General features: G+C 34.6%; 1 protein-coding gene across 1 annotated transcript; it reads right to left on the bottom strand.

The window, feature by feature from the left end:
* Positions 1-3491: 3491 nt before the first annotated feature.
* On the bottom strand, positions 3492-19098 carry LOC132732681 (acid-sensing ion channel 2-like). Its single transcript, XM_060719153.1, has 11 exons — positions 18943-19098; positions 13914-14081; positions 12622-12789; positions 12119-12243; positions 11342-11523; positions 10561-10714; positions 9452-9508; positions 8682-8832; positions 6656-8047; positions 5813-5904; positions 3492-4372 (listed from the first exon to the last, which is right to left on the bottom strand). The coding sequence occupies exons 1-11, from the start codon at positions 19035-19037 to the stop codon at positions 4251-4253; spliced, it is 2706 nt and encodes a 901-aa protein (XP_060575136.1). The 5' UTR covers positions 19038-19098; the 3' UTR covers positions 3492-4250.
* Between the last annotated feature and the right edge of the window lie 6071 nt (positions 19099-25169).

Genomic DNA, 25169 nt, shown 5'->3' with positions numbered 1-25169 from the left:
AGTTGACTAACGTTATCTCAAAATAAAATAGCATTCATTGACTGAGTAAGGAAGATTACTCTTAACATATTTCTGTTTATTTGTTTGCGTACTTACTTCCCTTCACTAACATTATATCCGGAAAGACAAAAGCCGTTGTCTTTGTCATAATAAGTTGTCACAGAATGTGTCGTTTTTCTACTTGTTTAATGACATTATGCTTTTTTTAACATTTAGTCTACGAATGCATTATTACGTAAAATTTTTCGCAACTTTTACCCGCCAAAGAATAGGCTCGTCACAATACATTCACTTTTTGCACGTGCACTCCATGCAAAATTATTTTAGAGACAACGTTCCATTTAATAGGCCTATCATTATATAATGGCGGATTAAAGTCAAATATAATACAGACTTCAGTTTTATCATCAAAATCATATAGAACTACAGTTTTGAGCTTTTTCTTTCTTTTAAGGATGTATTAAATGAGCCGCGTCACGACAAAACCAACATAATGGTTTGCGACCAGCATGGATCCAAACCAGCCTGTGCAACCGCGCAGTCTGATCAGGATCCATGCTGTTCGCTATCAGTTTCTCTACTTGTAATAGAGTTGGTAAAGCTACAGTCTCACTTACATCCCGGCAGAGCCCCGGTAGACGTCCGGGGTGATCCGGGAACGACCGGGAACAACCGGGGTACATCCGTAACTCTGCCGGCAACGTCCTGGATGATCCGGGATGATCCGGGAACATCCGGCATTCGACCCCGGATGGAATAAAATATTTAATATCACCGGGGTGGTCCGGGATGATCCAGGAAGGTATAGCTTTGCCGGCTTCATCCTTAGCTCTGCCGGGAACGACCGGGGTTATACCGGGAAAGCATAGTAGCTCTGCCGGCACAAACCGGGGATGATCCGGGGTATGATATAGCCGGTAGAGCTACGGTAGAGCCCCGGTAACTACAGGCAGAGCCCCGAAGGATAAAGGTAGAGCTACGGTTGATCCCGGTAGAGCCCCGGCAAAGCCCGGATCATTTCAAAAGAATAAGGACAATTTGTGATGATTGAACTTGTTTGTATTAAAAGCCTTCCCATTTCCCTTCTATCCAGTATGGCATAAGGATTTTTCAGAAAATCATCATGAATTACTATTCTGGAACAATAGATATTATATTAAATAACAAGAGGGCCATGATGGCCCTAGATCGCTCACCTGAATTATCAAACTCATCCAAACAATTACCTAGACAAGCATTCTGACCAAGTCTCATGACAGGTGAGTCAAAAATGTGACCACTACAGTGTTAACAAGGATTATCCATATTTGAGCAGTGCGACCTAGTTTTTTACCCAGGTGACACATATTCAAACTTGACCTAGAAATCATCAAAACAAACTTTCAGACCAATTTCCAGGATACTTGGATCAAAACAGTAGCAACTAGAGTGTTAACAAGATTTTTCTATTTTTAGCTCCGGTGAACTAGTTTCACATGCGATTTCGAAACTAATCCAAGCAATTACCTAGACAAGCATCCTGACCAAGTTTGATGATAATCGAGTCGAAAATGTGACCACTAGAATGTTAACAAGGTTTTTCCATATTTGGGCGGTGTGACCTAGTTTTTCATCCAAGATGACCCATGTTTGATCTTGACTTAGAAATCATCAAAAAAAACTTTCAGACCAATTAACAGAATATTTGGATCACAACAGTAGCCACTAGAGTGTTAACAAGATTTTTCTATTTTTAGCTCATGTGACCTAGTTTTTCATCCGAGATGTCCCATGTTCGATTTATTCCAAGCAATGACCTATTCAAGTTTCCTGACCAAGTTTGATGACAATTGAGTCAAAATTGTGACCACTAGAGTGTTAACAAGGTTTTTCTATTTTTAGCTCCTGTGACCTAGTTTTTCATCCGAGATGACCCATGTTCGAAACTCATCCGAGCTATCACCTAGACAAGCATCTTGATCAAGTTTGATGATGATTGATGCAAAAATGTGACCGCTAAAGTGTTAACAAGGTTTTTCTATTTATAGCTCCGGTGACCTAGTTTTTCATCCGAGATGACCCATATTCGAACTCATCTGAGCTATTATCTAAACAAGCATCCTGACAAAGTTTGATGATGATTGGGTCAAAAATGTGACCACTAGAGTGTTCACAAGGTTTTTCTATTTTTAACTCCTGTGACCTAGTTTTTCATCAGAGATGACCCATGTTCGAACTCATCCAAGCAATTGACTAGAAAAGCATTCTGACAAAGTTTGATGATGATTGATCCAAAAATGTGACCGCTAGAGTGTTAACAAGGTTTTTCTATCTATAGCTCCTGTGACCTACTTTTTCATCCGAGATGACCCATGTTCGAACTCATCCGAACTATCACCTAGACAAACATCCTGACCAAGTTTGATGATGATTGGGTCAAAAATGTGACCTCTAGAGTGTTCACAAGGTTTTTCTATTTTTAGCTCTTGTGACCTAGTTTTTCATCCGAGATGACCCATGTTCGAACTCATCCGAGCTTTCAACTAGATAAGCATCCTGACCAAGTTTGATGATGATTGAGGCAAAAATGCGACCGCTAGAGTGTTCACAAGAAATTGTGGACGGCCGGACGGACGACGGACGACGGACGACGGACATTCACCGATCCTAAAAGCTCACCCTGAGCAAGCTCAGGTGAGCTAAAAATCATGTATCAATGTTATCATTTTCGGGTGTTTTCAATCTACTGGGGTTCTACCGGGGCTCTGCCTTGATCGTCCTAGGCTCTGCCGGGGCTCTGCCTGGATCGACCGGGGCTATGCCTGGGTCAACCGGAGCTCTTCCGGCGTCATCCGGGAACGACCGGGGAAGCACCGGCATGAACCGTTGCTTCACCTGGGCTCTGCCTGGATGATCCGGAGCGCATCCTGGGTGGTTAGTAGGGAACTACCGTAGTGCTGCCGGGGTAAGTGTGACCGCAACAATAACTTGATCCCGGATCGTCCCGGATCATCCCGGTAACTTACCGGGATGGTCCTGGGCTCTGCCGAACAGCATGGATCCTGATCAGACTGCGCGGATGGGCAGGCTGGTCTGGATCCATGCACTGTGTTGGTTTTGTCGTGACGCGGCTCAATTATATGTATAAGCATTTCAGAGGGTCTGCGCATGATTATTTTCATTTACATTTTAGATTTACTAATAGTTTTCGAACAGTCTTCTTGGAAACAAAATGATGTAGATTCTATTACAGACAAACATACATATCGTGGCGGCATGGCCGAGTGGTAAACAGGTCGGATTAGCAATCTATTGATCGCTAGCCATGTGGGTTTAAACCACGCCAGGGGCAAGCCGTTGTTGCCTTTAGCAAGAAACTTTACACTCGTTCCTTAGTACTTATAGTTGGTTCCAGTAAGGGTCTTTAAGCTTATAGATTTCTACACAGAGGAACTGCCTTGAAAATAAACTAGACTAGTGTCAACTTATAAAGAAACAAATCGCTACTGAAATATCATTTTAATATGCGAGTATATTGCTATACAATACATAAGCTATATTAATGTATGCATGTATATATTCAAGTTCACCGGATATCAAATAAATAATGAGGTTGCGCTTTTAATAGGATAAATACAAATGTACACTACACAAATGCAATCAAGCGCATTTTACTAAGCACCGTATTTTTTTATGAAATTAAAAAAAGGAAAAATAACACATACATGTTTATTCGATGAGTAAAAATAACATTCAAGTGGAATGTTTTCTTCGATACTTTTAGCTGAAGATATAGTCCTATGTTATTGTGTATGATTTAAAAAAAAAATCTATAATGGCATCAAAGACATTCAACTAAACTTTTTTCTATTTTAACCACATGTCCTGTACCCAAATTCCTTTACCACGCCCAAACGGGCTTGCTCCTTGCTTTCGTTGTTCAATACCTAGTTCTTCTTTCAACCGTTTTGACATAATACACATGCAATTTCTTTTCTCAAAACTATACTTGCAATGTTTTATATTTTTCACTAGTAAGCACATTTGCATAATTTTTGTTTACATACACGCCATATTGTTTATTTGTTGTACGTTTGTTTGTGTTAATGAACTTTGTAAGTATCATTGAATTTTTCAAAAATAATATTCACCCCTTTTTATTATTTATCTTTTTAAAATTAATTTTATATACTAGCTACATCACAGTTTTTTTATGTACACATCGTATTCTCGCTTATTTATCTTCTTTGTTCCGGGAAAAATTATTGCGCCTATTTTCGTTTATTTCTGTAAATCGTGTTGATCAGGGCGTTATTGATGATGAAGTCGAGTATTTCAAACACCGTCATCACGCTAGCACCTATAAACAATCCTATAGAACCTCCTATATCACCTGAAAAATGAAATAAAACATTGTGAAATTGATTAATGATCATGATCATCATCATCATACACAACCATATCATTATCATCTTTGTCATCATCATTATCATCATCATCATCATCGTCGTCGTCGTCGAGTGAGATTGGAGTAACACACTAAATGCCGTATTCCGTATTTAAATGCTTAAATTTCGCCTTTTCACTTCATGGAATGAACTTTAAAACGTCTAACTTATCTTTTTACACCGATTTATATACGATAAGGAATGAAAAAGGTGATATTCGGCGAAAAAAATCATATTTGTCTATTTTGTGATCATGATTTCTGCAAGCGTCTAGAGGTAGTGCTCCAATCCTGTATTGAGTTAAATCCATCGTCGTCGTCGTCATTAACAACAACAACATCAAAAGCAATAATAACGACATCATCATCAACAACAACAATGCCACCACCACCAACGTCATCGTCGTCATCATCATCTGTATCATCACCATCATTATCACAATCATTATTATCATCATCATCATCTGTCTTCCTTCTTCTTAATCAGCATCATTATGATCATCTCTTCCCCCCTCTTCTTCCTCACCTGTAATTCTGCATTATCATCATCATCATCATCATCACCATCATCATTATCATCATCATCACCATCATCATTATTTTCATTAACATCATTAACATCATCAGAATTAAATCATAACATAATTCAATGATGAGAAATAGAAAATTTTACGTAAACAGGGTTAGAATTTAGCAAGATTTTCTACTTGCAGATTTTTGCAAGTGATCAAAAGTTTAACTGGCAATATGAGGTAGTCAACTGGCATTTCCATGATACATATCTTATTTTTATTATTATTATAATACACAATGACAATGTATTTTGAACATCTGGTATGACAAATGATAATAAGATTGAATGTCTATTGAATATCAGAAACATCTTAGGACCTTCATTATTTTTAGCATATTTTGTACTTGATTACACCAACAGCCTGAAAACTCAGAGGTACTTAAAATAAATAAATATTTCAGCTTAAAAGTAAACACTTTACAGAGGAGTGCTACACATTTTACATTGGACCCTGATAAAACATCTTGGATGCTCTAATCAATAGTGTTTGGCTGTTATAAATAGACCATCAAAATATAGTTACAGAAAAATTAAATAGAGCAACTAAAAATTGATTTTTAACTTTTTGAGGTAAACGTCATCAGTAACTGCATCTGGCACAGTAAACATCATCAGTTTTGCAGCGGGCAGTTGCCAAGCATCATCATCAGCTCAGAAGATAACAATTATGTAAACGTCCAAAATTAACAGTAACTTGCAAATAAATGCCAGCTAGAGTAATTTTTACTGGCATTATTAAATTTTAACTGGCATTTTGCCAGTATGCCAGCTTAAATTCGAACCCTGGTAAACACGTGTCAACGGTAACTTACAGAGTAGGGCTATAGCATCATACGCCCTCTGTTGTTCGATTTCCTCGTGACGTAGTTCTTTGTAATAAATATCGAGCTGTATAAAATTGTCTCTGAAATTCCACAAAAAAAGTATTTTAAGCTGTAAATGAATATGTTCAAAATATTTTACCTTCCTAAAGCGTTATCTCCTCTTCCGTTGTTATTTTCGAGTTAAACTTTAAGTTGATATATGTAAAACATACCCAGGATCCCGGAAGTACGTCATACACGAAAGAGAGGATGAGCGAAGCGGGGAAAGAACCAACGACCCCCCCCCCCACCCCCCCCCGACCCCCCCCGTCGGTTGCTCCATTTAGTAAGCAGCTGACATTTAATTGTTTAAATAAAATACATATTGGAAGAGAAGTTCAAAGTGAATGACCCCGAATGCACATGTAGCAGTGCATGATTGATATGACTTTTGCTAGATTTAATAATACATGCCACTCAAAAACTGGTGTGCACATACAATCTTCTACAGACCGTGATGTAAAATAAGATTCATTTTGAAAAATGAGCCGCGTCACGACAAAACCAACATAATGGGTTTACGACCAGCATGGATCCAGACCAGCCTGCGCATCCGCGCAGTCTGACCAGGATCCATGCTGTTAGCTATCAGTTTCTCTACTTGTTATAGAGTTTGTAAGCGAACAGCATGGATCCTGATCAGACTGCGCGGATGCACAGGCTGGTCTGGATCCATGCTGGTCGCAAACCCATTATGTTGGTTTTGTCGTGACGCGGCTCAAATGTAGATTGAAAACGCTAGCGAAGACTTTAAAGTGACGAAAACAAGTATATTTTGGATACAATACATACTGGATAAACGTCTCTCCCATTTCGCTTCCCTGCAAAAACTGACGGAGTTCTTCTGTAAGAGTTTCTATTGCTTTTATGAAGACATTATCTGTATTTCTAAGTACATTCCTAAGATCGTTCTCAGATTTCAGCATTTCGAACAACGAACTGACATTTTCAGCAACATCCGTATAGTTCTGTAGAAAATCTGTCATGTTTTTGTACGTGTAGTATTCCACGCTATCGTTGTCATTTAGAATGGAGCTCCACACTTTAAGAACTGAAGAGCCGATTTGCGTCCATTGCTGGTAAATGTATTGTCCCTTCTGACGAATTTCAGTGAAAAATAGAGATAACATGTGCATATCGTTACTAACCCCTTTAGACGTAAAAATCTGCGCCAACTGTCTTTTTGTGACATTTTTGGTCGAATTTTCGTCGAAATAATCTTGTACTAATTGAATCCCGTTCGCTAAATCACTTAGAAACCCACTTCTAATTATAGAAAGTGAATTTTTGAGCGTTCTTAACATATCCGCTTGCTCTCTGAAGTTTTTGTCAAAGTCTCGTCTGATATTTGAAAAGTTCTGTTGTCGTTCTTGAATAATGCGCAAAGGTCTGTCAACAGTCTCAAAGTAAAACGTACTTTTACTATGAAAGTAGTCCTCGCAGGCGTCAATAAAACGTGCACTTATTTTTTCCATTGCTTGTACATCAAGCATACCGGAAGTGTTAGCAAAAGACTCGTCTGCAAATGTTCCGAAATTGCGTGTATATCTCAATACCTTTTTAATATCTTTACCGACGCGTTTCGAATATCGCTTGGCGTAGTAATTATGATATAGGGACTCTCTTAGAAGTGGTTTTGGAATGATGGCCTCGTTTTCATCGCGCGGAATTTTTCTAAACTTGTAGTTAAAAATCCTTTGTCCTGTTTCATACGCTGTATATATTTGTGTGTAATTTTGAAATGCTCTTTCAGCAGTTTCTATCTTGCTTTGCAAAGTGTTTGACAAATAAGTTTTGATCGTTTTAGAGACCGTGGTTTCATTGTTTTTCATGGTGTCAATCATCTGCCGCAGCAGAAGTTCCGTGTTAAACACGTGCTCGTGAAATCCGAAACATAGGTTATTCAGCGTTCTTTCTTCCATTGCATCACGTGCTCTCATGAAATTCTTTTGGATGGAATATTCTTGGTACTCGTAAATAAACTGCCGTAAGTCGATTTTTGACGTCATATCCGCCCGCCATTGTTCAAGGTTCCTGATCTGTTTATCTAGACGCTCTAGAATATCAAAGGCAAACAACTGTCTCAGCTTGTTGTAATTTTCTATCATTTTCTGAACTGTATCTTTAAAACGCTTTTGAATAAATGGGTTCATTTTCGCCGTCACTTCCCTTGCTCGGTAGAATCTGAGGTAAGAAACATATGTTTTAACCGAAGATGATTCAAAGTTCAGCTATCGCCAAAACTTCATAACATGTATTTGTCACAAAGAATAAAATGATGGGTGCTTAATGATACACAGGGCACATATGTTAGCCATATGAAGACACGATGGCTATAAAAAGAATAAGTGTGCTTTTAAGACGTGAGGAAGAAGAAGAAGAAAAAGAAGAAGAAGAAGAAAAAGAAGAAAGAAGAATAAGTTGATGATGATGATGATGATTGATGACGATGATGACTGATGTTGACGATGATGATTGATGATGATTGAAGATGATGATAATGATGATGATGATGATGATTGATGATGATGGTGAAAGTGATGATCATATGATGTAATGATGATGATGAGGACGACGGAGACGATGATGGTGATGATGATTATGACGAAAACTTACTGAAATTGTTCCGAACAAAGTAGATATCAGAAAAAGGCTTTCTTTTTTTTAGAAAACTGAGACTTCGAAAAATCTTCTTTTTTTACTTTTTTATTTCAATCTGTTCCATTTATTTTATAGTCAGCCAGCCACTGCTCTCAAATAGATCTAAAACCAATAATTTGTAGTATGATCATTTATTATTAGAACATTTTATACTTACTTATTTTTCAAATCCTCTGATTTAGCGAGTCCAAGCTGGTTTCCCTTCACGTTTGCGGAAGTTGTTGCATACGATATTGAACTTTCATATATCTGATAGTTACAGGAAGTCGGACAGTCGCATTCATCTACAGTTTTTTTCCGGATATATTCTAGAAAATAATACATAATAATTTTATTTGAATGATACTAGTATTTGAAATGAGTATATGTAATGGATTTAAGATAACGTTTATCTCTAATATAAGCTTTTGAACTCACAACAATATATATATTATTTTGAACATTTGTCATATAAAGAGATGTAAAGTAGGCCTAACGTAACGTTCATATTATTTTTTTAATACCGCATGTTTGTAATGTCGCTTTTCATTGGATAATCGTAACGTTTATATTATTAGTTATAAAGATTGTTGACAGGTTATATGGCCCTATATAAACGGCTGTTTGTAAATATAACCCGAGCCGCTAGATTTTTGACTTTATATAATGCTTATTTAAACGTCGTTTTATTAGTAAAAATAAGTATTTGAATTTGTATATGCAGTGTTCGGTTTAAGATTTAAGCCTTTTTTTACATGGCCATCTATAAAACGTTCCTGTCAATAAAAATTACGTATAAAAACATTGACGTATTACGTATGCCAATAAAGACGTATTTGTTCCAGTAAAATACTGCACTGACGATTTGGTTATACTCATGGGCTCGTAAAAACTTACCTGTCAAAATTAAAGAAAAATGAACGATCATAACAATATGACGTGACTTACCGTATGCGCGAAGGTAACAGACGTAATATTGTTCCACCGTACACACGGGCAGATTACCTAGAACACATAAAAAATGATGCCGATAATTATGTTAAATATTTGTCCTTAATAAATAAAGATGGGCCTTCAAATAAATGCCGCCATTCTTGCTTCCAATCTTTTCATATGTTTCAACGATAAAACCTCTTTTGTGCAATAACGGTAATTAAACACACATGCCATATAAAGTGTGTCATTAAATAAATATGTCACTATTCCATTAGCGCTAAATATAATATTTACTCGGGGAAATATAATTGTAATATTTACTCAGTAAAGTGTTCTTGTTTTAACAAAGGGTTTTAACTATTAATAGCAAGGATACAATTTAAGTGTTAATGAAACAAAATTTATGTTTTTTTTACGTAATGCATTGTGAATGGATAAAATGAGAACAACAGACGTGTACAAGATATTAGTTGGGACGCTGTTAAGTTGACATAAATGTAGCGATGTTTTTAGATTGAACAATCATTCCTTTTCCATAGGGTTTTTACAGTATATCAAATCTCAATATTGCATCAAAAAGACTATACAAGAATATTCTCCTTATAAAAATGTACAAGAATGTTTAAAATGTGCAACAATGATGTAAAATCATATAAAAGTTTCAAGAATAAAGTAAAATGTGCCAGAATGATGTAAAATGTGTAACACTGATGTAAAAATTATGAAAACTTCCAAAGAATGATGTAAATTGTGTAAGAATGATGTAAAATGTACTAGAATGATGTAAAATGCGCAAGAATGCTGTATAATGTACAAGAATGATTTAAAATTTGCAAGAGGCACCAAAAAAATGAAAAGTATCTACTTTTTACATCATTTTACATCATTCTGGTACAGTTTACATCATTTTACACAGTTAACATCTATCTTGGAATGTTTTTATAATTTTTACATAATTATTACACATTTTACAGTATGAAGCGCAAAAGAAAACGATAAGAAATAGTAAAATTCAAAAGAACGAAAGTTAGTTGCAATTATGGTATCCTACCATCACTTTTCTTTATTCTTCTTTGTTGTTTCAATAAAGCATATTATCATTCTGAGCTTAGTTTACCTACCAGATAAATTCGGCATGTAAAAGTTTCGGCACTTGCATTCTTTACTAACGTAGGCCGAAACACACTCAAGGATGCACATTTCCGGAGAGTATCTTTTCGTTGAAAGCAGCGTTTTGTCACCACAATCTCCGTGAGGTTTAGGCAAGTTTTTAATCTGGAACAAACATATTTAATTGCAGTACATCTAGACGCTTGTAGAAATCATGGTCACAAAGTAGATCACTTTTTGCCGATTCTTACATTTTTCATTCATTATCGTATGTAAGTTAAATTAGACGATTTAAAGTGCATTTTGGTTGGTAAAAAAGGTTAGATTTTGGCATTTGATCATTCAAGCGCTTTGCCCGGTATCTTCCGGAATACGATATTGAGTGTGATGCTCCGACACTTTTTTTAGTCTCACTCATTAAACTTTAGTTTTATTGTTTTAATCTTTCGCGAAATAGAAATGAAAAAAAAATAATGTCTTTGTTTTTTTCTCTCTCTCATTTCTTGGAGTCAATTATTAGGACGCTTTTAAAACTTCGGATTTTTCTGTTACTAACTGGGGTTAATTTTAGAACAATATGTATTTTTTTTCTGCGACAAACCAGTTGGAAATAATCAGGTCGGCAATGTAACAAGTTTGTTTTAAATGCAAGTAACGTATTAACACGTATTAATAAATGTCTTTTATCCTTCAGTGTAATAGTGAAAATCAATAAATAAATAAATCAATCAATTAATCAATTAATCTATCAATCAATCAATCAATGGAAACAATCAATCATTTACACATTACCACTAAAACTCCAAGTCCGACGAAAGCATGTGCTCCTGTCGGGATGGCTATTCCTATTTCCTCCACCCGTGGAAACTCAGATACTGACGTAGCCAAAATCTTTATCCCGTTTGCATCATGGGGACCAGGCATGGCGTCATATCGTTCAGCGTTCAACGTTAGCCGAAGACCATGCTCAGCTCCTGGGATTATGCAATTTAAATATAACCGTAACTCAATTGTACTTAAAAACAACACTTATTTTAAAAGGTAACTAGTATTTTTGTAAGAAAAATACTTTAGTTAGGCCTGTTGTAAGTAATGGTCATTAAAAGTGACTGTATGTATGCAATAATGGTAATCTTGTGTAATTAGCCCTTCTAACTTAATTGTACGCAACATCTAAAGCCATCTCATTCATTTTTAGACATGAGTATTTTACAACGATTAACGGTATTCATTGGGGCCATCATTTCTATGCATCGTTACTATCGATGCGGAAAAATGTTGGTCCCAACGGAACACCGTACTAATTATGTTATATGATAAAATAGATGCCAGCGCCTAAATAATCCATACCAACCAATCAAAAATGTCTTCAATTTTATTACCAAAGGGATTTACTGCAAGAGAATACTTTAATAATTACGTATTCTTTGATTTAAAAAAACCGTAGTTTTTTTGTGTTTCGACGTCAGTCGCAATACTATAGTTTCCAGTAATAGGTTTTTTCACAAAACGTTCGCAAAACATTACTTCTAAACATCTCTATGGGTATAATAAATGCACGTGATTTACCTGAGAATGACACATTCAGCTGAGGCGTACGTTCGTTATAGCCGTTAAACGTGTAACACATGCCGTGATCCGTTAACGTTGTGGTGAAATTATCAGCTGAACAACTTTCCCCAGCCCACGAGCAGCTGAAAGAAAAAGGTATGCTTGAAAATAATAAAGAATTGTTTCTTCTTTCTTTTTAATTGACATGCTCGTCGCTATTTCATTTATTATCATTAAGCATGCTAAAGGCACGAGGTCCTACCAATGCGGCAAGTGCAGACCAAGATAAGCTGGCACATACGGTCATGGTCTGCCCTGTTTGATACATTTATTCAGTTCATATTTTGATTCAAATATTAAATCACAAATTATTTTTATTACAAACAAATATCTTTAGATGAGCTATGCTATGATTTTGTAAAAAAACAAAACGTTTTAATAACAAATTTAAAATCGCTAAAATAAGATGTTTCTTATCCGAAGTTTGGCGGAAAGGTTCGAGAAGATGCGATTGATGTTACCTGACTATAAAGTCCTCCTTTCGGTGACCTAGTTTTGTGTACAGCTGGTCCACTCGAATATCTTTATGTAGGTTTTCTAGCCAGGATATGTTCCGTGACGTAGCTCTTCCGGTACGATACATGTCCTCTATCAGTCTGTAAAGGTCAAGGTCACTGGCTTCGGTTGCCCTGTCCAGAAAAAACAAAACAAAACGAAATGTTATTTTATACGTTAGATGGTTAAATTGGTCCTAAATAAGAAAAAAAAATCTTAGTAGGACAAATTCTATTATGTTTCTGCTGACTTGTAGAAAAAATATCGTTAACATTTGTACAATGTTGCATTTCCAATTTAACATTAAAAATGTCCATATTAATTAATGATGGATAAAACCATATACGCCAAATATATTAGAATAATGATGGCATAACAAATGGTATATCGAAATATCTAATTAAACATTTGGACGCAGTTCTACTTTTCCATTACCCGTCTTTCCAGACTACTACGTATGATTGATGATTTTGTTTGTTTGTCTTTTTAGCCGAGCCATTTTCAAGACGAATACTCGAAAACAAAGTCGGTGACTCTCTATGTTTTTCTTTTCGATTGGAATGTTTCCTTCATCGTATTAATGATCACGCAAAATTTAGATAAATTCTATCATACACTTTTCATTTTGCATTGTCCGTGCATACGCCTTGAATTGTAATTTCAATATTATGCATATGAAGTCGTCATAAAGACTAGACACATGCTATTACTTCCTTTTTGCTTTTATAACAGACTAAGTAATGGTTTACTAGAATTACGTCATTAAGAACGCTATTAGAGTATTTACTGAGATCGATGCATCAGTACATCCATTAATAAGCTAAAAGTGATAAAATCATATCTTCCTATGAAAATCACTATTTCATTTTATTCATTCTGATTTAAGTTTTAATATCCATGGTAACAGGCTGACAACTTATTGTAACATAAAATGTAATAAATATCGCTCAATAGTCTCCAAGTTAAGGCGTTTATAAATTCAACACAACAGTTTCTGTAGTATTAAACGCTTAGTATATCATTGTTGCAGATGCAAACATGTTTTTCAGTTGTTGTTGTTGTTGTTTTTATCATATGATTTTTGATGGTGTCAAGTTGTTTTATTAAAGAAAAGAAAACTACAACAATTTCAGAAGGAGCAGCAAATTGAAAAACGTAACAGTAACTCAGAGCAGTCCTTCTACCTATTTTAGTAAGCGCGTCATGGTTTCTCGTATTAAATGATATTTAACGAGATTATATGGAATCCGAAATTTACCTGAAGGCGTTTTGATTACAGATGGTAATGGCGGGAAACTGTAGACTCTGGTTATAATTTACTTTAATATTGACAGCAATTGGTGACTGTAACAGATACTGTACACGGTCCACGACCTGGACGACCATGAGACTTGAACACGTGACTGTCAACAGTAACCAGAATATTCTGTAAACAGAAAAAAGAAAAATACTAAAAGCACGAGACCCAAAGTAAATTTGAAAATGAGGGAATATCATACATACGTTTTCAAATAATGCAATAAATAGCTCACGACCCATTCAATGAGGAGGCAACAATTTCAACCCAAAGCCTGCTATTAACTCAATCGACCTGTGCAGACCAAGGTATGCCGGCACATCCGTGTCGACTGATTATGATCTGCACTTTTTGAGTTATTGACTAAGAACCGTTTTTTTTTAAATAGTTTCCTCAAATCATGAATGTTCTTGTCCTGATTGAAGTATGGAGTATTGGCAAGTCTTTTTATGATATAAAGCGTGGTCACACCATCCATTTATGTTTATTAGAAAGTTTACTTATTAGAGATCATACCCGAATGCATTTTGCATAAATGACTTTTTTGAATTTGTGGTTTGGTCAACAAGTCCTAACTCTTTTTGACAAAAGTCCTCACTTTTTGATAGAAGTCCTCAGAAAACGAATTATCATACACAAAGCAAACTTAAAGCGCGGGTGTATCTGTATTGCTATAGCATGGCTTTTCAACACTGTTTCAACTATAACTTAAGCAATTATTACATGATTATTATTCTAAGTGGAATGTTAACACAATAAACGTTTTGCTAATTTACTGTGAATAACCTCGACCTATTCCAAATTAAACAAAATCGTCCTTATTACAAAATTCCGGAAACATAAACACTATTATTTATAGAAAATGGTAACAATTATATATATAAATGGACACTTAAAAGTGGATCAAATATTGTCATAATACGTGTTGACACAAAAAAAGCGTATACTTAATATCAAAAGTACAAGTAATTATGAATAGTAAGCATAACCTACTTCCGGTTTTCAGATCTATCATAGCTATTTAGAAACTGAAAAACAAGGAGATATATAGGTTTAAACAGAATTTAGAGAAAATGTAAAATTTGTGCGCAAAACAAAGCGGAATCAGAATATCACGTCCTGCTTTGTTGTCCATTTTATTACGAATTAAGAAAAACTTTTATTCATATTGATGCTTATAACATAATGCAGTCCAAGAATAAATATAGATTATTATAGAAAAGTAAATAATTGAAGAAAATTTTTGACCATGGAACAAATGTGGAACACAAGACATTAATGTTATATGAGTATTACCACATTGCTCGTATATTTGTTTATTTAAAAATAATACTTATATATATATATATATATAAGATGTTTGTATATATATCTTGTACATGTTGTACTTATGTGTGTTGTATTTCAGGATCTATATCAGCCAATGATTGCCAATTTGCAAATGAAATTTGAACCTTGAACTTTTGCTCATATCAGTTAATTGTTTTGATACATATAAGCCTAGGACCGTGAGTTCGAGCCCCTGCGTTTTCGTTTGTTAAGGACATTTTTATAACAGACAATTCTGAATATATACTGAAATGTAAACATCACTAAAGACATGATTTATGTTGTAAAATTAAAGGTTTCAGAAATTAATTAGGAAGTTTAAATTTGTATCGGTTCTCGAGGATGAATGCCTTATTTTATTTATAGTCGTTTAATTATAACAAATTATGCATAACATAAATGGGAAGAACCACTAAAATTGGAAACTGATTGCAAATGATGTAAATGTTTCTATTGGACTGTAAGGGTTTATATATGTATATGTTTAATCGGAAAAAAGGGAATTATTCAACAGATGTTCGTGTACCATGACCACTAATCAAACTTAAACCGACAGGAAACCTTAAGTGTTTCGCCTTTGCTACAACCAGTATAGATCCGTGTACAGTGTGACTAGTCTCTTAACAGTTGGATGACTTACTTTAAAGGTACATTATGCCTCATAAATCCATGTTTTTAATTGTTTGGAAATGTCAAACATGTGCTTAATAATGGATTTACAGCATTTTAGATGTTTAATATACAAAATACTCATTCACTAAGTCAACAGAGCAAAAGAAGTAAAACACGGTTTATCTTTATGGCAGGAAACTGTAGAAAGTTTTTGAGAAATAAAATTGATAGCATGTTTGAGTCATAATGGACCTTTAAAAGTTCATCTTTATATTCCTGATAGTGATACAAGTAGACAAAGTAGGTTTAGATTAAGTCATATGGGAGAAATGTAATGTTTATTAAATACAATTTTGCTCCAATTAAAGCTCAAATTTATTACATAATAATAGGACCATCTGCGACATGGTGGCGTGCTTTTGTTTTAACTAATCATTTAATTTTGATTTGATTCCGAGACCGAAATATCATAAACGTCCCTCGGTGGCGCAGTTACTGATATGAAACCAAATTACATCTTTAGCACGTGATACATGAATCGTCGTAATTAATATAGTCCGGATTTAATTGCTTTTAATGAAAATGTAGCAGACATAAATTCCTGTAATAGAGTATTCGACTAAATTTGATTAAATTACGTATATGATCCGACTAGTATGGTGATTGAAAAAGCATTATTTTATCGTTCTTCTAAGTTTCACATTCTCTGGAAGATACGGGAAAGTTGGTCTTTGTCGTATACGTGTGTTTTCGCATTTTTTCCCCATTTTTATAGTGTAAATCAGGCATCATAGAATATAGTGGCTGCTTACTGTAAATAACTGTTTGATCTGAAAAATATCTCATTTTAGAAACGTTAATGTTAGAACTAACAAATACTTGAGTTAGTGGGAATAAGATGTTGCATATAAGATCTTGCAAGTCTGTCCGTCCGTCTGGCCGTAATTCCGTCGGTCGATGAGTTCTGATAAAATTTTAGGTTGATATGCGTGTTGCGAAAATTATCGTAGTTTAAAAGATTGTTATAAAATGTTAACCATTAATTTCTTATTGAATAAATCACATCATATAGTGTATCATAGCTGTTTACAAAAACAAATTTTGCATTAATCTCATTAATCAAAAAAAAAAAAAATAGTAGGGTGTCTGAGGTTATGGTCGTTGGCTTCAGACCACTTGCCTCCCACCGGTGTAGGTTCGAATCCCGACAGGTACTTTGTGTTTCTTTTCATGTGATGAAGCTATCATCGTTGGGTCTACGCACGGAAGGACATCTAAGGTCTGCTAGGAAAATCGCCATATGACCGATGTTGTGCGACGTAAAACCCAACCAATAAAAGTGAGTTGTATTGAAATTACTGGATAAAAAAGAAACATTTTGGATAGAACCTATACACTATAGCTTTGTGATGTATTATTCAATATCAAAATTAAATCTTACGATTAAGTCTGCGATCATTAGCTCATTATCTCTTTCCTTGATCATTATAAAGTAGATTTCACTGCATACATCCTTACCTGTTGCTGGTGTGCATATTACTACGCAATATTTGCAGATTATGAAATACATGATAATGTGAAGTATAAATGATGTACTTTACGTATAATTACTGAAAATTTATAACAACATAAAATTTGTTCAAACATTAAAAGCACGCTTCCTCATATAAATATTGAAGTAAACTATCAAGATTTTACAGAGATTCTTGAAGTACAACCATTTTCAACAGGTGTAAAAAGCATTCAAATAAACCCTAGAAGCTGTAAGCTTCTTTAATGTTCCCAGTCTCACCACAACATACACAACATACGAAAACATATGTAAAAAGTCAACATTAAGCAAGCTTTGTCTTTTGGTTTAATGCATATTTATTCAAGCTCGGTTGTGAAAACAAAATTAATCATTCGAACTCGGCAACCCGAGGTCCGTATCGAACTTGCAAACTCTAGGTTAGTATCGAATTCGCCAACCTGATGTTCGTACCGAACTTGCCACCCGAGGTTCATATATATTCGTATTTTATATTCTAAAAACGCTGAGGAGACATATTTATACATTAAAAATGACATGATTAACCTTCCTAAATTGTACATTTATTTAAGTGTATAAAGTGAAAAGGAAGATGGGATGCATTTGAATTATACAGAAATACAGAAATATTTTAATAAAACTTCAGTAAGCCAGACAGACGTTGTACATAGTATGAAGGCATTGCCTAATTATTCTTCATGATTAATTTCGTTTCGAAATATAATTGAGCCACAAAATGAATGAAAACAAGTTACGGTGCCGATGATAAGGAAAAGAAACTGTTTCTTTTCACAGAATCGGTTTATCAGTGTTACATGTCTGATACTATCATTTTTATAGGGAGCACCCGATTTTTATTGCGTTGGATTCAATCCAAAAATTGGCTAAAAGTGCTTCTTTTAATCCAGCATAACCTATACGTATGATTTTTTTTTGTTTGCTTAAAGGCACATTATGCATCAAAAACATGTTTTTTTACTTCAACATGAAATTTATAATGTTTTGTTTAAATAATGGTTTTTTGAGAATGTTAGATGCTTGTTACCTGAAGAAAGTAACGATAAATGTGAAATTATTTGTCACAAAAAAATAGCAAAATGTAAACAAAGAAGTAACGTTTATTTTGACTTCCACACAAAATACCAATTCACTTTAACTGTACTTTATGCCAAGAAAAGCAACAGATGAAAAAATGGTTCAGTTAATTTGGCTATGAGTAACCTTTGGGATAATATAAAAGAGCACCAACATCAACAACTTTTGAGAAATAAAAATAAAAGCATTTCTGAGGCAAAATAGGCCTTTAAGTTTTTATTTTTAATAAGAAGGGGTTATTTGTTGTTGTGTAGTGAGATAAATATTTCGGCTCACAACTTGTATTGAAATTCAAATCAAATTGTATAAAAAAAAATTATAACGAGTTGTCGGAGATAATGGGCATTTCCGTGGGACTGTCTATAAAAGTGCAGTAATATTTTTTTTTAATTAACAGATAAAAAGATAAGTTTTATTTCTTACCTCCGTGCGATGAACGTATTTCGCTCGGCTATGTACCGCAGTCCATGCAAAGTCGTGTACTGTGTGAACTCATACCCAAGTTCCCGCCAGGTCATGTTGTCCTTATAGTCTTCCGGATCCCCTCGGTGCGGCGTAACACTCCGTCGGCGTCGGACTTCAAAACGAACACAAATGATCCGGTCCCACAACAAACTTCGATCTTTTCATCCCAATAAAATTTCCATTTCCCTACACCCGATTCTTCCCCCAGTCATCACTGTTAGAAAATTTATCATTCGTTCAATTATTCCAAAGTCCCACTTAACTTGTTTATTTTTGTCTATTGAAAAATATTCATTCTTTATTTCAATTTAAAAATTACCACTCTAACAAAAACCCGAGAAAAATTATAAATTTCAACCTTAGAACGAGGCTTTTATGTTATTGGTAAATATATTGTATTACGAAATAGCTATGTTCCCCAGCTTCACTATACAAACTATTTTTCCCAATTATGTATTGAATATGCACTTTTTATAATTTTGACCTTTTCATAAAATGGTGTGTTCATTAATGATAATAGCCAGTCCTAAACTCTGGCAATCAGGCGTAATAACTCTGTTATAACTTTACTCACTGAACGAATTCTATTAACTTTACTCACTGAACGAATTCCGCTTTATATACGTTTTCCCTGCTCGTATTGTTATAAATATTATTCCATATCCTAAACATGCCAAGCACGATTTCTTTGTTACGAATGTATTTAGGCACACTTACAGAGTTATTACAGACAATTTTCTGATCGAATAGTCATCTGAGTACTAGGAATATCTGACATGAATTCTGGTCAGAAGTACATGTTTAACGTTTCTATCCATTGTCAATTCGAGTTTTAGCAGATTTGTAAAGTAACCCCGCCCTTTTCTCGCTACTTACACACACAGGGCAACATTTACCGTGCCACCCACTCCAACCGTTTCCACCCCGTCTCTATATTTTCCTTTTTCCGCTAAAACCCTTTCCATTTCCAACTAAGCGTCTTTTTCTCAACAAAACCCATCCTCTCCCCATTTACCTTTTCTTTTCCCAAACTCAACTGCCCAATTTCCAAATTTTGTTTTTTTGCAATCCTTCCCCTTCACCAAAACAACCTTTCCCTACCATTCCAACTAAACATCAATGTCCCCATCTCACCGTTCCCCCCGCCACTCGACCTTCTACCCCAACCAAACATTCCCACTCAACCTTCCATTCTTCAAAACCCCTCCCGTTCATTCCCTTATAACCTTTTAATTTCCCAAAACCCAACCGTTTTTTTCCAAATCAACCCCTTCTCGTGTTATTCTCTACTACTCTTTACCCTATTTACTTTTATTCCCGCCACTATTTTCCCGCATTTTCCCCGAAGCGCCTTTAACTGAATTTTTTTTCATACAAAAAAGTTTTTAAAATATATAAAATATCATTTTATAGGGATCTTTTTTGATTTTCGTTGACATGACACTGAAAAAACTTTTTTCAAGGTCAGTAAATTGTCCGATGAAGGTGAATTGTATTATTTCAGATCATTCGCTGCCTGCGTTTTTACCCCAAAAATCATTTTTAATGCATATGACACAAAATTGAAAAGCGTTTTGTCGTTTTTTAAACTCAAATTGGACTAAGAGTCGCATACAAAGACCCAATCAATCCGAGTCCGCAATTGTCATGTAATTTTTTTGCGATTTTTGCTACCCTTATTTTAAATTAATTCTGTGTGTATTCCTATAGTATCTTTTCCATGTTTTTCCCGTTTAAGGGCACCCAGTTGATCTTTGTTATATGATTTGAGTCCTTAGTAGAGCTGCTTGAAATAGAAACCGTTGAAATGTTAATACAAGTATCCATTTACTTTTTATATAAGTTGTTATCCGAAGTTTGACGGAAAGGGCCGGGGAGATGCGATTGATCTAGCAAATCAAACTTTCGGCAATCGCAACTCTTCGGTTTTTTCCGTCACAATTCGGTGAATAATTGTATCTTTGTTCTCTAAACACGGATATTTCATCTCTCCGACAAGCGATATACCATGCTAGCTTTCAGTGGTAGATATGTAATATATCTCGGTTGTCTAACATTGTACGTTTATTCATCTACGTACCTTGTCATATCGGGATGTTCTGATCCAATAATTAGATCGGCACAGTTCCAATTAACGATCTCAGTTCTAGAGAAATGATTTATGTTCCTTTTTTTTGAGATCGAAACAAATCCAATTATTTCACACCATTATCATGTATCTGTCATCGGAAATCATGCACGGAATCTTATGTAACAGTTTGTAATACAGTGAGTGTCATTTGAGAGGTGTCAAATATTGGAGAACAATTCTTGTTAAAAATGATTTTGTTAAACAAGAGGACCTTCCACGTGCAGATTGTTCGTCTGCTTTGATGCAGGTAGATTGATTATTACTTTTACGTAATTACAGGGTTATAAAATATTGATACATGTACTCAATTTACTCGGACGTAAACTGTAATAAAATTGAAAACTATCCTCTTTTGGAAAGACCAATTTTCAATTTATTTGTCCCAACTAGACATTCTGAAATAATGGCAAAAGAATCCTGCTAAAATTTTCATTCGATAATTTTATCATAAAATAGACAGGAAATTACAGCAAAACTGCAATTTTGGCTCACATTAGAATAACTTCAATGACATTTTCATTATTGCACCATTTGAGCCTAAAATTACTGCGATATTTACACTATGTACAAACTACACTCAGGGGCAGGTAATCTATCAGTCATTCTTATCTCCCTTGATATACAATACATACTTGCAGTGCGCAAATAAGAACAGTTTCAGTTGTAATCAGAAATGTATTTTTGAGGTTGCCGATGATGACAGAAACGCTCTGAAGTAGCTAACATCCTGACACTTTCGGGTAAAGGTAAAAAGTTTTTCAATCCAAAAATCATTTTAAAAAGGTCACATTGTTACAAAAAGGGGAAATAAAATAACTATATATTTTTTTTTAAGGGAAAACCCAAGGGCCCGACGGGGGTTGAAAAAACAAAATCAGAAATTAAAATTACTACATCAAAACTGTAAAACAAAAAGCCGAGCTCCTTATTTGGTCAACCTAGGGGTCCGCCCAAGAAACAAAGCACTGTCAGGCCAGAAAATACGGAGCTGAAATAATGATTTTGAATTTTTAAGTCTCCAATAAATAGGAAAATATTAGTTTACAAAAGGAATAAGATGATGGCGAATGCAATGAGAGATGATGTCCCAGACTGGGTTACAATATAACAATGAATAAGCATAAGCAATTACAAGCTACATGTATATTTTCCATGAAATTACTGGTGAATGGTATTTTTAAAGGAACTCTCTCTGAAATCATCAAAATAAATTTTGTAAGCAAGTCGATGAGGAAGGGTGTGTAAGCCCTTAGTACGAATAGAATGCCTAAACGGCCTCGCCCTTTGCTGGAAACGGCAACCCTTATCAGATCTAACCTTCACTTTTGTTACTGTACGTTCAGGTGCTCATCGACCGCTGTACAGTGACCTATTCTCGGCTAAAAATTCATTTCATTGGGAGTTTGCATTGAAGTACATTCTTAAAAATTAACTCTGGTGACATGTCCATGCTCCGTACTCGACATCGAAAGCTGCTTTTTGTGTTTTAACGGGCGGATGGACCCTCATACGTACTAAGCTATATGCCAAATAGCTATGCTCTGAGCATTTTAGTTTCCCCACAAGAAGATTTTAGTGTGTTTCATACATAAGAGACGGTAAGTCTATGCCAATTTAGTGAATCCAAGGGCAGGGCCAATTTTTACCCTCGGGACATATATTATACTGTTTTTGTAGATGATCGCGAGGTGATGCCTAACGCCATATATCTACGCTCTGGGATTTGTATTTTACAATATTTTTGTATTAAAATGACCATTATTAATAATATTTATATATGATCATTTTTGCAATAACGCCATATCTTTTCTTCATAATGCATAAAATGACCTTATTGGCCTTCCGTGGATCAAAATAGTATTATAAGGGTCGACTTACGTACATAGTTGGTACATATTTAGTATTATTCAGTGAATTACTGGCCTGCGCTACACAGAAAGTTTTAAGTGTATACCACGTCCTAGAACATAAACCTAATTTTAGGACTAACTGAAGACATGTGTCCTTGGGCGCCTGTATTGCTATTTAAAAATTACAAGTCATACAATAGGGTGCAGAAGTTGAGACGTTTTCTTCGAAAAAGGGTCATAGTCACGGTTTTGATCTTTGGAATGATTTCAGTCCAAGGACTTCCTATGAATCGCTACCCTGATTTCAAAATTAATATGTCACCTTTTGGCAGAGGTATGAATGGTAACGTGTTTGGGGTTCGTACTCGCAGTGTCTTCAAGGGTTGATGAACCCTCATTAAGTCCATACACACAAAATTGTTTTTCTAACAGTGTGAGATACTTATTCAACTGACTTCTAACTCAAACCCTTACCATAAATTTACCCGAATGCGTTCCTAACGCTAAACTAAACCTAATGTATATACAATCTTCTTAGGCTCGTAAACTTAATATGATTCTCTGAAGGAAGATTAAAGTTCCTAGGAAGGACATTTTCTACTTCACAGGTAGATTAAACCTCACTTTGCATTGTTTAATTTGACACACTGACCTCACAATATTAAGTAAACACCCCCTCCACACACTCACACAAACACACGCACCCACACACACAGAGTTTATAAGTGGCCAAACTGGACAAAAAAAAGACATTAACTAGAAAATTTCAATAGCTTTTCTATATTTTATTCCTACATTTTAAAAATGGCAACATGAAAATTCGACCATGACATTTCACAGCTAAATTTAATGCACCAATCAAATCAATGCAATGTTATATACTATAGAATTAATACAAAATTAATATACAATACAAATAGTGTTTTTTTTCAACAGAAAGAAAATCTTGATTTTTTATTTATTTATTTAAAAACAACTCTAAAACAATTGTACATGCAAAATATACATTATACCACCTGTGTGTCTGTGAAATATTTTAATGTTTGAAAATTCTTAACAAATTCTTACTTACAGTATGATACAACATCAATAACAACAATGGCACAATGTACACTCTGTTATAATGAATAATCTTCTCTCGTACAATAAGCCAACTTCTTCACAAAACAAATGGACATAAAGTCATTATTATGAAGTAGAAGTACATGTATATTTAAAGAGTATATAAAGTTCAGACATTCAATGCCTAGATAGAAAATCTATTCACACATGTAAACACATTTCTCAACAGTGTAAACAAACACATTTCTTCACAGTGTAAACAAACACATTTCTTCACAATGTAAACAAACACATTTCTTAGCAGTGTAAATAAATATATTTATCACAATGTTAACAAACATATTTTGCCTTAAGTAAACAAACACATTTCTTCACAATGTAAAACATCAAACTTCTTCACCATGTAAATAACTGCATTAATTCACAATGTAAACAAACTTGTTTGTTTACACTGTAAAAATGACATTTTTTCACAATGTAAACAATCAAATTTCTTCACAATGTAAACAAATCTAGTTCTTCACTATGCAAACAACTGATTCCTTAAAAAGTCAACAAACTTATATTACAATGTATGCACAGATGAAACAACTTCACTTCTTCACAAACACATCAATTCTTCATGTGGACAAAGAATGCCTATAAAGATTGTATACATAATGTTTAAATAGGGGAAAGTAAATCAGTTAACATATATTAATGGATACACAACATGAAATAAGCTATTATAAGGTCATAAATGCTGAGGGATATAATGTCTATTAGGCATCATGTTTATTATTCTATTTCACATTATTGTAAATATATATAAATATCATCATGTGTTAAAATATCCAACAAAGCCACAAGAGAAAAGATAAAATCCGTAAATCAGACTGAAAAAACATCATTAAATATAGATCAAATAGAAACTAGAAATATGTCTATAGCATACTATTAAATGCCCCCTCATTTTAATTTCACAACACATATTGGGGATTAATGTGAAACAGCTGTAACTCATATTATACATAATGAAGGAGTTACATCTGTTTCGCACGGATTCATCAATATTTCATACTTTATACTTCTGTTAATCCTACGATCAAGGTGACTACAGTAATTAATAAGATTAGGATTTCACATTGTCACTGTGACCTTGA

This window comes from Ruditapes philippinarum, unplaced genomic scaffold (assembly GCF_026571515.1).
Source record: "Ruditapes philippinarum isolate M1 unplaced genomic scaffold, ASM2657151v2 ctg3390_1_1_1_1, whole genome shotgun sequence".
Classification (NCBI taxonomy): Eukaryota; Metazoa; Mollusca; class Bivalvia; order Venerida; family Veneridae; genus Ruditapes; species Ruditapes philippinarum.
Note: the sequence above shows the minus strand (reverse complement) of the source record. Positions and strands in the feature narration are given on the sequence as shown.

Coding starts and splice junctions, on each gene's coding strand:
- LOC132732681 (XM_060719153.1), bottom strand. CDS start 19,037: ATGACCTGGCGGGAACTTGGGTATGAGTTCACACAGTACACGACTTTG. Junction 12,790..13,913: donor TGTAATCAAAACGCCTTCAG/GTAAATTTCGGA, acceptor TTTTCTGGACAG/GGCAACCGAAGCCAGTGACC. Junction 8,833..9,451: donor CTGTTACCTTCGCGCATACG/GTAAGTCACGTC, acceptor ATTATTTTCTAG/AATATATCCGGAAAAAAACT.